This window comes from Strigops habroptila, chromosome 3 (genome assembly GCF_004027225.2).
Source record: "Strigops habroptila isolate Jane chromosome 3, bStrHab1.2.pri, whole genome shotgun sequence".
NCBI lineage: Eukaryota > Metazoa > Chordata > Aves > Psittaciformes > Psittacidae > Strigops > Strigops habroptila.
This window is the reverse complement of record NC_044279.2, coordinates 36,104,870-36,123,655: the sequence shown is the minus strand read 5'-3', so window position 1 is coordinate 36,123,655 and position 18,786 is coordinate 36,104,870. Positions and strand designations below refer to the sequence as shown.

The window sequence follows — 18,786 nt, the reverse complement described above, 5'->3', positions numbered from 1 at the left end:
TTTTTCCGACCATTAAAATAAAAAAGGAAAAAAAATCTGCAAACCAAAAACCAACTACAGCTGAAAGGTTCTTTACAAGACATCTATATTGAAGATTTATGGTAATGGGCATATGATGCTCAGCCACAACATCCAATAATTCCATTACATTTTAAAGTAGCTGAAAACCAATTCCGAATCGTTATAATTCCAATCAGGTTGATTTAACTTCTAGTCGCATCCTCATCCTTTCACTTTATAACATTAACCATTGTATTTTTTCACTGTCGAAACACTAAAATAGGAGCCCTGAGGAGCAATTTCTTTATGCACAAAGCTGTACAAGGTTCAACAATAAACTTGTAAAAATTAGGGTTACCATTGAAGTTACCCCCCTTTGAAAATCTCATCTTATGCTTTGTTTAGTTCCCACAGAAAATCCCTGGAGTACATAAGGATTACTGTAAAAAATTATTTGTGTAGTGCAAAATTTCACATCACATCAGGAAAGAAAAAAATAACAATAAAGCTGCTTTTGAGAATGAAAACCCCCAAAGTAGTAACAGAAATTGCCACATATTCAAGTAACTTTGATAACTGCTTGCAAAAATTAGCTGACAAAATACAGCAGGAAAAAAGCTCTCTAATTGTGACAGTAATTAAAATATGGTACAATTAGTAATAAACAGTCCTGACAAAAATATTTTTTGCTAGTAATGTATATACACTCATAAAAAGACCAATTGTGTTCCCGAAGTAGAGGGAACAGAGCTACCCATCTGTATGTCATTTAGTACAGGAGAGGCAATGGCAGGTTTAAATTACATGGTATTGGATTGCAATTTCCTAACATTGGATGCTTTTCTGCTTTTTTACCTTGAGTCATTACTAAGGAGCGTTCATAAAAAGTAGCTTAAAGCACAGATGCTTGCAAATCATTTAAGAAAAGATGTTTCTTTCTTCCTCCCCCTCTTCTTTTCTCATTTTTTTAATGTGTGGGGGTGGGTGAATAGGGGAGAGAGAAAAGGAATAATGCTGTTGGTCGCTACTGACTAACCCTAGGAAGTATTTTCAGGAAGAAAAAAGTAAAATTGAAAACATCTGATTGAAGTAAATAGTGCAAACATTAAAAGCTTTACTCGTGAAAGAAAGGTATTGAAAAGCGACTTTATTTCATAGATTAGAAATTACTTTTGATCTAAACATTCTTAAAAACAGATTGTTTTCCACTCTGAGCCATCTCATTAGCTGTGCTGCAGAGCCTTCGTTTTAATGGCAAGCTTTGAAAGAGCGCTGCTGTATGCCTTTGTTAGCTTCAATCTTATTTGGGAGAGGGATAAAGATTTCATTCCAGGTCTCTTTGTTTGTCTTTCAAGAACCACTAAAGCAGCATTCACACAAATTTTGCAGGAATGTGCCCTGTGCCATAGCTTACAAATTATTTGGTTTTGGTGCACTTAAAGGTCACCTTCCAAATTAGCAAAATTTTCCTACATCCTGGCTTTTCAACCTTAAATGTAAATATTGTTTCCTAACTGTAAGTGAGGTTTGTTCTTTATAACATTTGGTTGCTTATTTAAAGATGTCAAACGCTGGAGGTTTTTATTCTCTGAATGTGCAGGGCTCTAGGACTAATAAGTCTTTCTTGGTATAGCTAACAGGGAAAGGAAGCATATGCATTATATAAATAGCTATTGTTTTGGTGCATTGCACAACTCAGAAAGAAACTGTTTGAGAGACGGTCTTTCGCCTGTAATTTCAGTATTAAAAAGTTGTCTGGAGAGCAGCAAAAAAATCTTACAAACCAACACCTTTTCACTTATAAAAATACCTACCAATCATTTTTTTAAATGCTATTTGCTCTTTAGATGTTGCAAAAAAGCAAACTAAGCATACCTGCCCTTTGGAAAAAAGTCAGAGAAAATGCTGAATGCTTTAAAGAATGCCAGTATTTTCTCCTTTCTCTTCGAATATTTTTTCACCTATTTTAGAAATGTAATGTTCTTCTATCAACAGGCTCACTATATGCACAAGAAAATTTTGATACACCACTTGATCCATGACATGGATCAGAAGTAGGAAGTGTGTTATAAAGGATTTTTTCCCCCACTGCTTTTAATAACTGTGTTTTACAGTACAGACAGTATTTATGTCTGCAGGGGAATTCTGCCAAACTGCACTGGGGTAAACTGCAACCCACCCCAACAAAGGACCCTCCAGGTTTGTAATTTAATGGAGTGCACATCAGCAAAAAGCTACAGTTGCATTACAAATCATAAAGAAAATCTATCAGTGCAGCGCTGAGCACTCAAGGACAACCCTATTCAATTAATTGCACTTATTACTTAACTGCTAGCAACAACAACAACAACAAAAAAAAAAGCTCAGTAAGTTGACTGCACTATTTGAATATTGCCAAAGAGCCAAGGAGGGAAAGCAAGACTCACCCCTGACTGCTTACAGAGGATATCAGGGCTAGCCTAGAAGCCTCAATAAAATGCAATGAATGCTAACAATTACTGCATGAGACTCCAGGAATACAGTTCTTCAGTTAAGAAAAACATTACTTTCAACAGAGACTGAAGTGTCCAACTTGCAGTACGAGAGTGGCTGCTTCCAGTTTTACAACTGTTCCCTTACGGCATATTTGAGATGACTGCTACTTTCAATCCAACTGTCTGTATCTTGGGAGGAGACAACATAAAGCTACACAAATATATGCCCAACATGAAAGAAACTGCCACTAGTAATGAAGCTGTTGTCAAAATTGTTACTAAAGCAGAGAATAGAGGTGCAGGCTGGCCACCTTTCTCAGTCTGGTTCCCCAAAGAAGGCCCAGGTTTGGGCTGTGGGAAGGGTTCCCATTCAGGTAACAAACTTCTTCAGCAACTCAGGTGTACAGGCAGGCCCTCAGCTGGCTTGGAAATTATGCAGGCCAGGGCAGAAGTGAAAAAAGGCCATCAGCTTTACAAATAGCATGACGTCAGTATGGTTACATTCAAGGTAAGTCTGAATTAAATACACTGTGAGAATAAAAGAGTCTGGATTCATTGGAGCTATATTAGGACCCTGGTTTGGATCTCAGTTGTTCTCTGGAGGTGATGCTCTCAGCAATGACTTTAGAAGAGCCCAGGACAGCGATGTTCCTAACTCCAGTCAGATCCCGCTGTTAGGAGAGGCGACCGCTGACCTACAAGGGCAGACAAAATTCCCTGTACATTCCACTGCAGGATATGAGGCCAGATTAAATCTCTCTAATCAGCGCAGCTTGGTGCCTTCATTGGGGTCGGTGCTCATTAGAAGAGCAGAGCACAGGCAACTCTTCCACAAAGAGGCACCAGCATTTCCACTTGATGCCTTCAGCCTTTTGCCAGCAGTTACAGCACTGCTGAATGCTCTTTAGATCCTGGAGCATGATGGAAGGCTTTGCAAAGAAAAGGACACGCTCACAAATCTTAAACGCATATACATAAAATAAAAAGCTGAGGAGGGTGAAACAAACACCAACAGAAACCCTTCTGGAGCCTTCACAGCATTCCTATGCTTAGGAATGGCTTTTCTGAAAAGCAACACAATGCACCCTGCCATTTACTGTTCACCTTCAGACTAGGGGCATTTCAGAGTTCAACTCTGGGTTCCTCTTCTGTATGAATGAAGTGAACAGAAAGCATTTTCTGGGTGTTGACCTGATAATGAAGACATTAGGCATCTCGCCTCACATATAAATTCCAATTTCAATTGACCTTTTCAAATCTGTGGTTCATAAAACAGGCATGTGCCATTTCCTTCCATATAAGCAATCACAAGAAAACTAGCAACGAGATCCGTCCAGACAGATGGACACAAGTTAGCAGACCATTACTCCTCACCACTCAGCCCCTCACCTGCTCCAGCATGCTGGAGGGTAGCGATTAGGGCCTGACATACTCTGAAATGCAGTGGCATTTTGCCTGACGGCTTTCCTTCTTTGAGTAGTCTTTTGAACTGCTCTAATGATTTTCTCTTAGGTTTTGTTGCTTCCTATCACTGAAATTAACCCAACATTTCAGCTGCATGGAAGACAGAGCATACATTTTCCTCCTTCTACGTATGCTTATGTTCCACTGGCATTAATGGACATTGCAGTCATGCACTGAGCACATACCATTAAGACTTCCTGTATTAAATACAACTAGATCAAATGTTCCAGCAGAGCACAGCCATATAATAAATCGGGCTTCTAGTTTTCAGTACTACTTCTTTTAATATACTCAAGCAGTTTTTTAAGGGCCTTCCAGCACGTTTTATTATTCATACACCACCCCAGCTCCAATCTGCAACGTGACCTATACGGGCAAACCGCTGGGAATATGCACAGCTCCAACAGCTACATAAGGGTCTATGAATGTACATCAGATTACAGGATCTGGCTCTAAGTATACATCTTCTATTAAGTATATATTAAGTATATTAATATTAAATTATTATGATTCTATGATCTCTCTGCTTCCCAAAGCCCGTACCTTTATGAGTGGGTCATACCTTAGTGATCAATGATAAACTACCTCAAACTGATGTTAAGAGGGATCCTGCAAGATTAAAAAACAGTTGCATACATTTCTTTAAATAAATAGCCTTACATATGCTATCACTAACACTCACTATTATTAAAAGGGGAATCTCGCATTTTTATTATTTAAAATTTCATTTCCACAGCTTATTCCTCTTGTTTACAGTTTTGCCTCTCTTTCTGCTTAGGAAAAGGCAAATGCACAACTCTCACTTCTGTTCAGCCTGTTCTATGTAGCCTCTAGTCTGCAGCCTCAGGAGAATGCCACAGTGTCCTCTCAGTGCAAACAAGCCAGGAACTGCTCATCTAGTTTAAAAAAGTACAACTCCTGAAAATGCAAATCGATGCAAACAGTCCCATTGGCTTGCAAGTTGGAAAACACTGTTTAAAAAAACTGTATTTGACATGATAGAACTTATAACCCCATCACAAGCCATTTTAAATTACCTAAGCATGCTTCTGAGTAGGACAGATGCTGCAAAATCCAAACATCACCACTAAAGAAAAACCCTGCAGACGTTTTACACACTGAAAAACAGATCTGTGTTTCTTTGCTGAAGGATGGCTCCTTTGCTTTCTTGCTGTAGGTAGCTAACTCCCACCCGCTGCTGAAATACCATTTGCAGTTTCATGCAAGCATTAGGAGTAATGGGGCGAACACCATTGCCACTATATTGTGCGTTGAAAATCCAAAAGCTGGGTACCCGGACAGCAGTTACGACTTTGGGTCAAATGCCAGGTTCCATCTGAAAAGAACACCAGCCAAAAATTAACTGCTTTTAAAGAAATAATTTACTTAACACCCGGGAGGGTCACATGGCCACAAGGGAAAGACAAGCCCCTTCTTTGCAAATTTGGGAGCTTCCCATGCAAACAGAGCTGTCATGTTTATTTTTTCCACCTGGTCATCAGCACGGCTCCTATTTTATATCAATATATATAGTTTGAGTGACCATCAGAGATCTCCCATATAAGACAGCAAATTTCTCAAGCACCAAAAACCCCCCCAAAACCCCAAAATCTCCTAACTCCCAACTCATGCATCTCCTCTGTGCACTCATTTTCTTTTCACAGCAAGTGGAGCTGGGACCCCAGTTCAGGTCCCGGTACAGGCAGTATCTATGGGATTGGAGGCTGCCTTGTTTCCGCAGGTCTTCAGGCATCTTTGCGGCAGGTTACATAGCTGCTGGAGCCATTCAAGCCAAAGAGGCATTCCCTGCAAAAGAAATCTGAAGCTGCCTCCCCCCCGCCAATGTAAAAAACATTTTACACAAGGTTGAAGTGTTTTGTGTAGTGGGGAAGGGGGAAAGAAAAGCAGCCCCATTTGTCCTCTCCAGGGATGTCTACTTTACTTCCTTATCTCACATTGATGAAATAAAAGCCACTGAGGACTGCACCACCACCCCACTGGCCAGTGGAGGTGAAGGCAGCTTCCCCTGGGGCTCTCATCCTCACTGGTACTATAGTGATGGCAGCACGTGGCTGCTCAGCAAAGGTTGTTCAATAGAAGCACCTTCAATTAAGTGAAGCAAATGCTCATTACATTAATAAACTGCCACTTTTGTTACCCTTTCTGCTTAGAAGGCCAAAGATAGAGTGCACGGGGCAGCTGACCTGCTTGCCTTACTCTTGGGTGCAAACCAGGCAAGACAAGATCAAGATCTGTTGGTACAGCAGTGGAGTGAGGAACAATTATAATGATGGATTTCACTTCCTCCCTCCCCTATAATAGACAGAGACTTCTGTTTTGCTGAAGTGATCCTAGTACCTTTCACAGACCCTACATTTGTTTAACTTAAAAATAAGGAAGGCAGGGATGCTGAGCACTCTGTATCTGGTCAGTAGATTTCTGTCCAAATCAATAAAAGGGTGCACAACATATGGAAAGGCATTTTATTAACAGCAGAATTAAGCTGAATTTAATAAGAGTGCTTTGTGCTACCTTTTATATATAAAATATTTCAGTAAGCCACCAAAATAAGTTCATTCACATGGCTTTAATAAAGGTTTAACCCTGCAGCAGGAACAATTAAAAAGTCAGCGTTTGCCAGCAGTTACCACAGTGGTGTGTAGCTTACTGTGGCATTCAGGCTGTTGCTAAATCCTCCTGCTGCTTCCTCCACAATAGTGATGTGTGGCCTGTGAAATGAGCACCGTGTTTCAAGACTCAAGGTGCCGCAATCTGTACTTGGGATGGGGATGGAAGAAAGCAGCAGGGTGGGGGGAGGTCTTTCTTCTCCTCCAATTCCCCACAACAGCCCGAATCTAACCCCCTGCAAAACCTGGTCTGTCTTCAACTGTGCAGGAACCCTTTTAGTGAAGACTCAAGCAGGTACAGCCTGCTCATGGCCTTTCATCCCACATCTCCAAGCTCTAGGGACATACCCAGCATGAGGACAGGAACAGCTGGAATACACTGCATGCCAGCTGTTGCTCTGCTATGACCACCATGGAAAACACATGTAGCCCCCTCCCCTCTCAACCTGCTTCAGGGCTAAAGGTAAAGAAACAGCCAAAAAGGTTAGTAACTGCCAACTTCTTTCCCTAGTGGGCCTTACAGACTTCCCTATGTTTCTGTAAAATTCAGCCATGCTTAATGGGTCAGGAAGATGAGGTCAAGCCCTATAAAAAGCCTTTAAGAGGACTCGGTTGAGTCATTCACTGCTCTGCTCTCCTTGGGACTCCCTGACCAGGGCTAAAGCACTGAGCAGGAAGTTCTCACCTGCTGTGCACAAAGCTGCCAGCGCCAGACATGGGCTGCCAGCAGCCACTGTCCCACACGAACCTCTCCTCCAGCTGGAGCAGGGGCACTTCCACACCCCAGCCATGCACCCTTCCCAACATGCCCATCATGGGGTGGCACACATGTTTAGCTTGTAACTAAGAACAACCTTTTTCTGGTTCTTAGCCCCCTCTGGGACACAACTCCTCTCTACTCGTTTCCCCCCAAAATTACCATCTGTGCTGTAGCAACCTATGGTAACCTAACAGCTAAGTTTGGTAATGTTCATGTCTCTGGTGCCTGACTCTCAGTCCACACTCTAAACCTATTCAATGTACCATCAAATTCCAAGCTCACACATCCCCCAAATGACCCCCTGGAGTTATCTCCTCCGTCACTTCCCAACTGACTTTTACTGCCTCTAGGGTTCACGTTCCCATCTTGCACCTTTTCTTGCTTGCTTTCCCTCAGCTCAGCAATATAGAAAATCTTCCTTTTTGTGTGCTGTCATCTCTCCTTTACGTTACATTCTTCTCTGCAACCTTCACCATATACTCCTCAGGGAAAGGACAAAGTCAAGGGTTGCTTTTAATTGAAGGGGAAAAGAAAATGAAGGCAGTTCTTAAAGGACTTCTCAGACCTCCTGTTATAAACAGATGGTCCAGTAACTAAAAAAGTAGCTTTTCATGGGAAACGTTAAATCACAGAAACACAGTGCTGGAAATTCATCTTTTCCATACACAATTAAGCAGAAAACACAGTAAGCCTGAGCTGCAGAGGGCACAGGAATGGAACGTGGGAAATTTATGAGCTCCCAGAATTAAAACATTCCTGCAAGACGGGTAGGAATGGCTTGTGGTGGGTCCTTTATGGGAGCAGGAAAGGAATGCAAATGACCTTAAGAGAGCCATCAGGGAACGCATTAAGAAACTGGCTCTGTGCTGGGTTTGGGAGCAAAAGAAAGGTCTCATCATCCCTGTGCTACCCAGTGCCAGAGTCACAGAGGAGCCTCCACCCAGACGAGGCAGGGACAAGCACCTTCTGTCTATGGAGGTAGACTGCAAAACTGCCAGAACAAGGAGTTAAGGGAGAAAAGCAGGGAACAAACCCTAAGGTACAAGCAAAAAGGGTACATTAACAAAGGGTTTCTGGTCTTCTCATGACCCCAAGTTTTGCAAGCATCAGGCACAATAAGAGCATCACTCCCAATGAGGTATCTACAGATAAATTTCATTCTAAACTGTGTCAAATAAGACATCCTAGACTGAATACAAAATAAATATTTCTAAACTGAGTACAAAATACACATGTAAATACAGACTAAGATTGAATGTACTCCCATTAAGACAGTTATATGCAAAGGTAATTTTTAAAACCCATTTTCAAGCCATTCAAAAAATGATGTTATGCTCTATGATGATAATATGGCATTCTGTTATCATATGACTAGGAGGCAGACATACACACAGACATATAATAATGACACATGAACAGCTTCACATGCTGTTTACTATTGCGCTCACACAGTGCTTGTTTTCAAGACTCTTTTCAAGCATCTATTAAGTTCCCCATAACTGCTGGGAGGCAGTAAGCTAGGTCACTTGTAAGACCATATTTTAAATTTAAAATTGCTTTTTTTCCAAACTGATATTTGCTTTTTTTTTTTTTTGATTTAGCTTTACAGAAATGAGTTTTAATTTTTGCCCCCAACCAGTTCTGAGGCACAAGTACATCCAGCTGAGACCCTGTGTGACATATTTATACCCAGAGCAAATTTTTATGTTCAAGATATAAACCCCAGAAAATAGGGATTTATAATGAAAACACAGACAGGCGTTTAACCATAGCCGTACTGGTGGGTTTTGCTATACAACGTATCAGTCTTACTTTTATTTTCTTTCAGAGCACGTGAAGAGATATCTGTAATAGTACATCTTTGGTGATACATGTTACAGAAAGCTATGAGAGAGTTATAACATACATTATGGAAATTACATCTCTGAACATAGAAACATACAATATGAAATGTTTAGACATACTTAAGTCACACAAAGTTTGACAGCAACTACCAAACTTTGAACACATGAGACTAAGGTCTTTTCTAGGCTTTTCGTTGTTAAAGCCAGATCTGGCAAACACTGCACACACAGATGATTTCACTGACATGAGCAGTTTGAAAGTTCAGAGGGACAAATGCATATGAATAACTCATGTATGTAACTGTTTGCGAGATCTGCTCCTAAAAGCAATCCTTTATGTTACTAGATTATGACTAAAAATCCGATTTTGAGACCCAGTAATTTTCTGTTCACTATTTGTTTCCATTTTATGAAAATACATTATACTGAAACTTGGAATTAACAAAGATATAATAAAACAAGTTATGAGAAACTACAGATATTTACTTTATAAAGATTTACACCATATGCCCAGCACCATCTTCATACAGATGTATTGCAGTTTAATCTAATGCTAGAAAAGTATGGTTTCCTCCTAGTAGTTATTTCAGTAATTAAACACTTCACAACAATTTAATATTATCTAGGACTTTATTATTCCATACAGAAGAACTCCCCCTAAGTCTACCCCTGTAATTTCTTCATCATTACTTTTTACTTAATTTTACAAGCACCATAATTTTCTTTGATCTACAGGAGACAAAACGCCAAATTATCTCATGCAAAAAACGTGATGTAAGCAGCACAACATTCAAAGTGTTAAAGAAATAAAGGATTTTTTTTAAAGAAATGAGAGCCCATAATAATTAAAAGACACAGCAAAGCAAAATAAGCTATCTTTTTACTTTATAGCTTGGTGGTCTGCTACAGAAAACATATGTACATGGAATCTGCGTAATCATTACTTGTATCAGTTACTTCTTGGTATGCGCTAAAGCAGCTAAAGTAGTTTTTACATCAAAAATTTCAGGGGGGTTTGTTGTGGTTTTGGTTTTGGGTTTTTTTTTTTAAGATGTAATTTCTGTGAACTAAATCCTGCCAGGTGCTGAGTGCATCCTCCATTTCCAAAGAAATCTGGAGCATTCAACTCTAATAAAGCGGGCTCAAGGAGCAACACTTCTACATAACACGACAGACACAATGGAGCTGTAATCATCACTGACAACGAAGAAACCTTGAACCAGTGTGAAGGTAGTTTGTGTATGAGCACAGATTGATGTGATTTTTCCCAATGCTCACGCTTTTCTTTAAATACCTGTAAATGTTCATAAGGTCTCAGAGTGTGCTTTATGTATGAATGACTCCTAAATGGGAAGCTTTTCATAGAGTGCTGGGTGTGCAAAACAGCATATGCTTAGTGCCATCTACTGGGAAATGCCTGCTTATGCCCTGACTTTACCATGCTGGCTATAAAAAATGTTACGGGCAAATCGCACACATTGAAATGTTTAGTCCTAACTTCAGACAAAAAAAAAACCAAACCCAACACAAAAAACCCCAAACAATTTGGAAGAATAGATCCGCACTTCAGGTGCTAATACACAAATAGAAAAAGAGCAAGTAAAAATGCTTAAGTAGCACAACTGATCCAGCGTAACTCGCACATGCTTACAAAACAGTGTTTTAAAGGAGAGACAGAAGGTCATCCCTATTCTAAGATACTTCCTAACATTATTTCATTCATTTAACTTTTGGGGAAAAAATTAACTTATTTTTTATCTACAACTTCGTATGAAACCTAAAGTAAATATTGCATTGTATTACTTTGTTCCTTATATGAATGACAGAGGTACGATTCCAAGCACAGAAATTGAAATGATACTTTCATTCAAGTCCTTGTCCTGCAAACATTTAACTGCATGGAGTTTAAAACTCTGTTTGAAATTCCAATTCACAGCTTTGCTCTCTTACACCAAGCAGGCAGGGGTTTCAGAAGGTTAGAAAGTCTCCTTCCATATGGAATTTCCCACTGAATGAGAAGAAGACCAAAATCCACACCATTCCAGACCTGGTGGGCACACGGCATGGTGGTGTAGTTGCAAGGATGCAATTCACACAGAACACGGTGGTGGGAAAAGTACTAAATTAAAGTATTATGTTATAAAAAAGTCATGAAAACTCGGCGTGTTTTCTGCATATTCAAAAGTTAAAGTTGCAGTGCATTGTGGCATTTAAGCAGATGTTGCCTCTAATCTCGTTCCCATGTTTAATTTGATACATGCTACATACCATTTACTTGCAATCCCCTCAATACACCATATGTAAAAAACAAAACCAAAGGCAGAGCAAGCCTACATCAATTTATAAGCATCTGGGGGATTTAGATTACTCTTAAAATATGTGAGAAATGTGATTGTGTATTATTTCACTATTAACAGATTAATTTGGGTTTATTTTATATATATATATTTTTTATATATATATGAAGCAGCCAGTCAGTGGCACTCAATCTATTAACATTTGCACAGTTATGGATCAAAGGGACAAGAATAAACAGTACTGTTTTAAGCTTTTTATTCCAAAATATGACTACTGGATCATGCCAGAAAAAAACGGTTTGACAAAATAGCTGATGTAGTGCTTTGCAAACAGGTACACAACAGCAAAATCTCCCATGGGCTGCGTTTCTAGCTGACCAACTTCGACATCTCCTTTTCAGAGCAGGAACAAAAAGGCCAGAAGACTGAGTGCCCCCACTTTAAGGTAGACACCAGCAATATGAGTGCACATCAAAAGGTGCATAATGAGGCCTAAGGAAATTTGCTTACCCTATATTTTTAGGATTTTAAATCTGGCTCAGCAGCAAATATAACAGGAAACCAAGGTCAGGCTGACACAATGTGGACTATTCTCTCTCTTCCTCAATATGTGTTTGCATCTCCTATCTAGGTTAATAGGAGTTCTGTGCACATGTGGGGGGAAACAGAACACAAATGCTGCAAAAATTGGACTCAGATTTAGTTCAAATAAAGTGCAATCAGCTTTAGAAAAATCCATCAGCTTGAAAACTGATGTCTTATCACTGAAAAGATCTTTAAAACATCATCTCCATATGCCTGTTACATCTGGGAAAAAAGGGCTTGTAACATTTTGCACCCTTATGAACCAGTCACAAGCGCAGTACAAACACCCAGGCTGGTTCTTCTTTGATGCTTCAAATACTAATCAGCCAGGATTGTATCATGTTTATTTGGGTGTCAAGAAAATTCCTAGTAACGTTCAAAATAAGCTCAGTGCAGCTTTTATTTTCTCCCACAGAACCATGTACGCTGACATTATCATGCAGACTTTACAGATACTGTTGCTGTTTAAGTGAAACACAAAATACTTAGGTTCAAGGTTTTCATGGTTTAACCAATTCACGGAAATGGGGTCCTATGGCACCCTTCACAGACCTAATAGCAGAACCTCGACCTTACATGAAGAGTGCAGCTGCATCTGGGCATTAAACTCTGTGTTTCCCTTTATTTATTTAAAGAAGTGTCACATAACTAAAGAACGTGCTGTCAGAAGAATGAAAGAATTCAGTTTTAAATTTTGCATACTTCTTGTATGTAATTTTCAGTACATATTTTGACTTATAATAAAAATGTAAAAAGGGACACATGGAGTGTAACTACAGTACAATGCCAAAGATTTTGGAAAATATTTTTCAGTCCTGTAATTTAATAGCAATCTGCATGATAATTCTTTAATGCACCTTTAAAAAAAAAATATAAATTGCACTTAATAAATTATTTTCAGCTTAATTTCACTATTTTTTCCCAAGAATGAGGAAAATAATTTAAAATTTAAGAGAGAATATGTTGGGCAAGGAAGTCAGACAGCATTTCCAAGCATCCTAAAATCACCCATATGAAACCCCTCACTCAACCCAGGGACTTTTACGCAAAAAAAAAAAAAGCAATCAAACTTCTGGTTCAAAGGCAAATTTAAACAAACCAGAGCACCCATAGCACATCGTTTCCTGCAGCAGAGACACCATTCCTAAAAGGGCCTTCATTATGCATGACACCACAAGCAGCACCCATTCAACCTGAGGGAAGCCCACAGGCTCGCAGGGCCACTGGCTGGCTCTTTGTCACCAAATGCAGCAGGTTGAATGCAGACATCACTGTGATATCCTCACCAACAAAACCAGAGGCAAAGAACAGGGGCAAGAGCTGAGTAGGGAAGAAAAAATAAAAAAAAAAAAAAAGAAAAAAAAAAAGATGAGAACAAATTAAAACATCAAAAATGTTAAGATATATTCACAGAAAAAAACAACGCTTACAATTTTATGAGACCACCACATGGAAGCACCATTCTAAATGCTATTTTTTTTGTACGTTTAGCCCATTTTCAATGACACCCCCCAACAATTTGACATGTATTACGTAGTATTCAGTGAAACAATCTTCTATGCTACCAAGTGAGAGGGAGAGGGCATTTTTATAGGGGCATTCACAACGACTGCTTGAAATATCCAACTGAAAGCAAGGCAGAGTAGCAACTTATGTGGTCACAAGTGCAGAGGCTGTAAAGGAGAAACCTTAGGACCTCAGCTAGATAGCCAGAATCCTGCTCGAACACCCAGGAATGCTGGGCAGATCAAACGTGCAGGCTTTTTCTATTTATTTTATTTACAACAAAATCACACTCTGCAACATTTCTGAATGGTGAATGCTGGAAACCAGTCATTGCTAAAAATTGTTCTTTTGATGACTTGTTTGAAGAATGTGACATTTCATTGTAATAAACTTGCCAGATATCTTAAACACACGGCTTCTTTTTTTTTTTTAAAGGCAGGAAATAATTCTCATTGTAAACTGTCCATGACATATATTTAAATAATCTTCCGGCCAGTTTAAATATAGCAAACAGAGAGATGGCAGTCGCGAGATTTTATTTTAGAAGGATTTAATGCACGAACACCAATTGTTTCATTTACCCTGCGATGGGAAAGAGGAAACGCAGCTGCCTTATAGCCCACCCATTCATAGCTGCAGCTCGCTTCGGAAGGTTATGTGACATCAGAAGGTTATGTGACACTGGAGAGCAGAGCCAACCCCCACTGAAGTCAGTACTGAAGCTCTGACAGACGCTGGTGGGAGCAGGACTGGGCTCCAGGCAGATAATGAGCAGCAGGGTATGATTCCCAATCTCCTCCTAGGTGCCCTCTGTCTTTTTTGCATGTGGCAGCACAGGAGCCGCGGGATGTGGGACCTGACAATGCCTAGAGACGGGCCCAGCAGTGGCCAGAGCAGGGCCCAGCAGTGGCCAGAGCAGGGGCTAGCAATGGCCAGAGCCCAGCAGTGGCCCAGGGCACGGACCAGCAACGGCCAGAGCAGGAGCCGGCACTGCCCAGAGCAGGGATCTGCCCTGGACTTCCCCAGCCAGAGGGAAGCTGGCCACAGCTCATCCTGAAGCAGCAGCACGCAGCGCCCAGCCATACTTATGGAACCACCCTGGAGCGTATCTGACGGAAACCTGCTTGCATTAACATGCCTGAACTCTGACTTATCCAAACTAAACTCGCTGCGAAACCCAAACATCTCCGTGCTGCTGATCGGCGGCAAAGCGGTGGGGAAGTAGGCGCTGCACGGCGGGCAGCCCCGGAGAGCCATTACGCAGGAATAAACATATTGTCACGAGTGAGTGCAGAGCTGCTTAAAGAGAAAGAACGGAATGGAGCCCCTCCCGCGCACACAGCCGGGTACAACACACCGGGGGGCTGCGCGGAGCCACGCCACAAGCGCCGGGTCGCTGCGGCCGCCCTCCCCTGGGCGGCGGGCAGCGCAGAGGACACTGCCCCGCAGCCGGCACCGTCCCGGGTCCCCGCCCGCAGCGCCACCGGGCCCTCCCGCCAGCCCGCACAGCGGCGCCACCTGGCGGCTTCGGCCCGGCACCGCCCGGCCCGCGGTGCCCCGGCCGCCATTACCCGAGGGCCCCCGGGCCGCCCACGGCTTCCTGTGCGCCCGGCTCCGGCGGTGTGGGTTTCTGAAGCGGTTGTTCCAGACCCGCAGCACCGATAGCCGATTCGGAGGGCAGCATGCCGAAGGGCTGACGGCCAAACCGGACCCTGCATGGCGGGGTCCTCTCTGGCCCTCCCTGTATGATGTAGCTACACATCTCTGTGAAGGCTGGCGGTGTGGCCAGACACAGGCACCTGACGAGCGCAGCGCAGAGGTGACAAGACACAGGGCCCTCCCTTCCCCCATGGTCCGGGACGAAGCTCTCAGCCCAGCACGCCGTACGCTGCTCCCCTCCTTCAGAACCGCGACTCCCTCAAGCGTAAACAGCCTAAAGGAAATTACCTGAAATTCCCGAGGATTATAAAATAGATTCTGACCTCTTGAAAATATCAAGTATTTCAGCGTTCACCAAAATGCTGCTATTTAGTCTCAAGTATTCACAAAGACTCGGAGGATATATAAGTCCTGAAAGCCCAATAAAATATAACTGAGTGTTCATGAAAGTACTTTATTGCACTTAATGTATTTTATTCCTTTATTTCTGATGTTTTGATCGCTATTTCTATTTACTCTGCACATTACAGCAGTGCCCAGTAGTTTCAAGTAGGAGGGGACCTCCGGGTGCAAGGTACTGTACACACATCAACAAATCCCTGCTGCGGGAAGCTTATGGACCATGGTAAGAGCTGCTTGTAAAGCATCAGTGAAGAGCAGAGCAAAGTCAAACTCACCACAATTAACACATTTGGTTTGGATGTGCTTCATCCCTGCCTGCCAACTCCAGAACAGGCTGAGGGAGAATGTCAGTAATGTTTTGTGATGGGTTAAGGTCTTTCCACTGCTCTTTCTGCAGCAGACGCAGGCTTGGCCATAGCCCTCAACAGGTTAAAGAACTGGGTTTGCATCTCAGATTCATGAAATGGGAACAGCCAGAGCAGGGCAAGAAACATGGGAAGAAAACACCATCCTGGAAATATCACTGCGTATAGTTTAAACTCCTGTGCTGTGCACACCCTGACCTTTCTAGGTTAAGCCAAGACCCCATGCTGGTGCTGGAGGCACCTGCCTCAGCCCAAGGGAACCCACCCATGCTGCACAGCACCCCACCTTGCCAGCACTGGGACCAGTGGCCTGTGGACAGCGACCTACTGACACGACTGTGGCATGCCTGAGACACAGCACTGCCCTCTCACCATGCAGACTTGTCACCCCCCACATCTTTATTACAGCACTGCAACATGCCACTATTATGGCAGGAGAGAAGCTCCATGAAGAGGTGAAAGCAAAACTCACAGTCCAGGGAAGGGGTGATGTCACTTACAGAATCACAGAATGGTTAGGATTGGAAGGGACCTTTAAAGATAATCTAAATCCAATCCCCCTGCCATGGGCAGGGACACCTTCCACTAGAACTTGTTGCTCAAAGCTCTGTCCAGCCTGGCCTTGAACACTGCCAGGGATGGGGTATCCACAACTTCTCTGGGCAACCTGTGCCAGTGTCTCACCACCCTCACAGGGAAGAACCTCTTCCTAATGTCTAATTAAATCTCCCCTCTCTTCTAGCTTAAAGGCGTTCCCCCTTGTCCTATCACTACATGCCCTTGTAAAAAGTCCCTCTCCAGATTCCTTTTAGGCTCCTTTAGGTACCGGAAGACTTGGTTTTGTTGTTTGGTTTTTTCAAACACATGCTGCTTGCTGCACTGCCTGCAACGCCCAGCACACTGCTGGCTCCTTCGCAGCTGGCCTCCAGTGTCGCCAGACCTCTTGGAGCCCCTTCACTGCACTGCACTCTTTAACCTAGCACAACATGGGCCAGCGTGGATCTTTCACCTGTCCAGCTCTCCTAAGATGGAAACTATGCTCAGAGGTAGCTTGTAAATCTTGTAACTATAGATCATACAAATATAGCAGTAACTATGTCATTATGTGTGCTCCAGGAGCCTTTTGCTAGCATGATACATGCTGTAACTCCAGGAAAGCCTTCCTTTTAGGATGTTGATATCCTAATGTTGGCATATGTTAAAGTATTGCCAGCTTTCAGGAGCTTCTATATGGTCAATTGCAAAACATTCAGAAATCACAAGCTCAGCCCCCAAATAAATATGATCTGTTAAAATGTAACATAGGGGGTCTGCCAAATTTGTCCTTTGGAAATTCACAACTTTGTAATTACTCATGTTATCTCAATCTCTGTCTGCAACTAAAGAAATTGCTTTGGAGGAGGGACAACTTGAGAGATTAAATTCTGATATTACCACATGTTGCTTTTAAGAGCTGTAAGGGGAACATCACGAGTTTCAGGAGCTGATAACACTGGTTTCAGTTTTTCCATATTCAGTGTTTTTCCTGAGAACTCAGATCCAGAATTCCTAAAATTACGTGAGAATCCCAGCTCTCAGAAGAAAAATGTGAAGTTTTAGCCCTTCACAAGTAAATAAATAACCTCATGCACACACAGATTCTTAAGGGAACAATCTTTTTTTCCTTGCCCCAATAAAGAGACCTTAATAGTGTGAGGCTTCTACTTTTTTTCCAATTTCCCTCCCCCACCTCCAAGTCTGTGGCCCCATTTGGAGGGCAGGAAACAATTAGAGATAGGTACACACCAGCCAGAGAGTCAGGCTCTTGTCAGGAATTTCTATGTCACTGGAAAAACCAAAGAGCAAAAATATTGCCACACTGGAGAAACCCAAACAACCAGAAGTTAGAAGACAGTGAAGGCCTGTGAGTCTGCTATACTCAAGTGTTACATTAACAGTCTAATTTTAATCAATATTTGTTTTGTTAAGTTCCTCCAGTCCAGCAGTAAGCTCAAACAGTTGTCTTGCAAAGGTTTTATTTATTTATCCATTTTGACATAAATCAAAATATAACCAAATGTTTCACTGATAAAGCTTAGTGGAATACTTAATATAAACATTTATTCCAGCCTCAGCATTTGGATCTTTTTTTGTACTTTATTTGGGTTTTGCTCACCTAAAGCTGCTGAACAGAGCAGCAGACTGAACAGAGCAACCACCAGGCACTGCAGGAACAAAAAGTGCAGCCTACAGAGAACCATGCAAGCAACTATTTCAGTGTATCATGTGTTGCTGTGTCTAAACAGTTATTTACTCCCTAGTCATTTTCCCTTAATACGTTCTCAGCTAATGCCAAAGCCCCTGCTCTCTCCTGCTCCCTCCACTGCCCTTGGCAGTTTTTAGGGACTTCACTGTTTGTGGTAAATGTCTTAGGTTTGTCGTGGTGTGTGCTAAGGTGGGAGTAAAGGCAGTATTTAATAGCTTGTAAGGAGATGTTCAATGGGGTCTGATGCAGTAACCATCACCAAGCTGCCAGCTGTGGCAGGAGACTGGAGCACAGCACAGGCGGATGAGGGCTGCTGGTTATTCATCGACAAAAGAAGGGAAAAGTTCCAGTTCCCCCTTCTGATCCAAGATCTCTGAAAGCTAGCACCCTCTGCAGTGCACACAGTATTCTCGCACACAAAACACCTCACAACCTGGGTTAACCAACCCTTCTGCCCCGGCCTCCCAACAGCCTGCTAGAACAACGAGGAGGCAACCTTCAGCCCTCAAAAAACCCCACACATCCTGTGAATATGCATTTGTGCTTTTATAACTACAT

General features: G+C 42.1%; 1 protein-coding gene across 3 annotated transcripts in view; it reads right to left on the bottom strand.

Annotated features, from left to right (window-relative positions):
- Positions 1 to 18,786, bottom strand: part of MSRB3 (methionine sulfoxide reductase B3) — an 83,874-nt gene that overhangs the window by 50,220 nt on the left and 14,868 nt on the right. For 2 of the 3 annotated variants that reach the window (XM_030480329.1, XM_030480327.1), the window contains exon 2: positions 13,245 to 13,371. In XM_030480329.1, the coding sequence (XP_030336189.1) occupies positions 13,245 to 13,320 (76 nt within the window). In that variant the 5' untranslated portion in view covers positions 13,321 to 13,371. The remainder of the gene's footprint in view (positions 1 to 13,244; positions 13,372 to 18,786) is intronic. The other variant, XM_030480328.1, reaches the window with a different exon arrangement.